This window comes from Seriola lalandi, unplaced genomic scaffold (genome assembly GCF_002814215.2).
Source record: "Seriola lalandi dorsalis isolate HSWRI2012SDOR001 ecotype SW California unplaced genomic scaffold, Sedor1 jcf7180002054242, whole genome shotgun sequence".
In the NCBI taxonomy this organism is placed as follows: Eukaryota; Metazoa; Chordata; class Actinopteri; order Carangiformes; family Carangidae; genus Seriola; species Seriola lalandi.
In genome coordinates, this window is record NW_019524795.1 from 13,780 (window position 1) to 16,238 (window position 2,459).

The 2,459-nt window shown below is 39.9% G+C and overlaps 1 protein-coding gene across 1 annotated transcript in view; it reads right to left on the reverse strand.

Annotated features, from left to right (window-relative positions):
* The window catches only part of LOC111653732 (sec1 family domain-containing protein 1), a gene marked incomplete at its 3' end in the record, with an annotated part of 13,908 nt that overhangs the window by 9,723 nt on the left and 1,726 nt on the right, over nt 1-2,459 (reverse strand). The window contains exons 2-5 of the mRNA XM_087173495.1: nt 1,557-1,627; nt 877-965; nt 668-758; nt 3-116 (exon numbers count right to left, since the gene is read on the reverse strand). Coding sequence (XP_087029621.1) covers nt 3-116; nt 668-758; nt 877-965; nt 1,557-1,627 — 365 coding nt within the window. The remainder of the gene's footprint in view (nt 1-2; nt 117-667; nt 759-876; nt 966-1,556; nt 1,628-2,459) is intronic.

Below are 2,459 nucleotides of genomic sequence, written 5' to 3' on the forward strand. Positions count from 1 at the left end.
ACTTGGGTGACGGCGTTAGCAGCCAGAGCAGCACTGGCGATGTCCTCCAGTTTACTTCTACTGATGGCAGAGATGAAGTTCAGGTAGTACACCTCATACAGCTGGTTCCTCAGGTCCTACACACACACACACACACACACACACACACACACACACACACACACACACACACACAGTCAGGATCTTATACCAGGACCTCAAACAGAGATGATAGTCTACACAAAATGAGGATCAGGTTTTGAAACTGTGAGGTGAGACTAAAAATCACACTTTTTCTCTGAGTTATAATTCCGTCACATCTGAACACACACACACGCGATACACACGTTTTTAGATTCAGTGTGACTCCCACTTCCTGAGGACATCATATATATCACTGCCCATCTAGAATAAATGTCCATATATCCGGTAAGAAATTATAGAGAAAAGACACTTCTTCCAAACTGCAGAACTTCATTCAGAATCCTCATGTTTTTAAGTTTTCTTCAGTGTCACAGTGAAACAGTGACACCTGTCTGTAAATCCACTGCAAACAGCTGCTAATAGCTAATGCAGCTGCTATTAAAGAGCACAATTTGACAAAATGAAAGGATAAAAGCGTGTGTGTGTGTGTGTGTGTGTGTGTGTGTGTGTGTGTGTGTGTGTGTGTGTGTGTGTGTCAGAGTACCTGGCATATCCTGTCAATGTTCTCCTCTGTGGGCATTATGAAGTAGATGGCTGGTACATCTGGGATAGGATCTCTGTCTGAGTGAAGCAGACTGAACACACACACACACACACACACACACACACACACACACACACACATCAGTTTGAGTTGTAGAGGGTGGAGGTGTTGAAGGGTTAAAGCTCTGTTGGTTTGCGTGAGTCTCTTACAGGTGCAGGGTGATGCCCATGTCTCTCAGCTCTTTGACGGAAAGCAGCGGGGAGATGATGTCCTGACCAAACCGGTCGTATATCAGCACCTACACACACACACACACACACACACACACACACACACACACACACGAGGAGAGGGACACCTCAGTACAGTCTTGTCATTCTGCTTGACAACATGGAGAAAGTTGGCACATTAAAATACCATAAATGGACTGGAAATCTCACTTTTTCCAACCAAAGAAGGAAACCAGACACAGTAAACAGCTTCTTTGTTCAGGTGCAGGAACAGAAACACGACTTACATAAAAAGTCTCAAAGTCTTACTCACAGTAATAGTTTAGCAGAGTTTACAAAACAACAAAAAATATTTCCTTCTTTTGTAGAATATAGAAACTGTCAAATACACCGAACCTCTCTAAGTCCTCAGTGTTTAATGTCTAACACAAACTAGACACAAGAAACTTTTCTACATTAAATACAGTGTAAAAAATGATCAATTAAACCAGGACATGGACTCAGTTCGCAGTAAGTGACTGTAGTGACTTCAGGAAACAAACTAAAAGTTGCTGAGAGGCTGAGGTCAGATTTGTGTGTGTATGTGTGTGTAAGTGTGTGTGTGTGTGTGTGTGTGTAAGTGTGTGTGTGTGTGTGTGTGTGTGTCTGCAGTGTGTTACCTTCCATACTGGCTCAGCTGCTGTGTTCTTTAGAGGAGGAGCGTTGAAGTTCAGCATTCGCTTCAGAGCGACTGCAGGTACAAAAACAAATCATTACTTGAGCAATGAATTAGCCAATCAAACAGAAATTAATTAATCATCAGCAATAGTTAATTAATCTTTATCAAGCAAAAATATCAACTATTCTCTGGTTGTAGCTTCTCCAGTTTGTGAATTTGCCGCTCACATACATGATAGCACATAAGCTCAAACATAAAATCCAATACACACTTTTTCACGCTTAATTTTATATATAGTAGATCCTCATAATGTACATGTCATGTACATATTTAAGGTTATGTGTACATGTTAAGTGGGATCAATATCATTGATCTGATCTTATTATAACATTAACAGTAGGTTTAACATTGTGTTATAAACAGTCTTTAGCTTCTCTGGATTCATCTAGTCCAGATTTGACAAGTCTAAACACAGTAGTTTTGGTATAGGTGTGAAAGAAAGCAGTGAAATCTCAATTTTCTGCGTTTTCACAATAGAATGACGGTTTCACAATCTCAGATGTGAAACTGGCTGTTGAAGAATCTTTACCTTGTCTGGATTCATCTGCACAGATTTGACAGTAGGTATCTGTGATCATTTGAAACCAAAAACTACAATATATAAAATATATATTCTGAAAGATATTAGATATTAATTCAGACGTCCGTCAACTTTGGAAATCCTCAGATAGTTTCAAACTTTTAACATTTCCACGGAATAAAAGCGTTATTCACGGTTAGCAGCAGGCTAGCTTCAACCTGCTAATTTCAACGTTAGCTAACGGGCTAAGAAACCGGTCACTCCTTAGTTAAGTTAGTAAACAGTCTGGTTTGTTGACTAGTCTGAGGTTGGAATGAAAGTTTA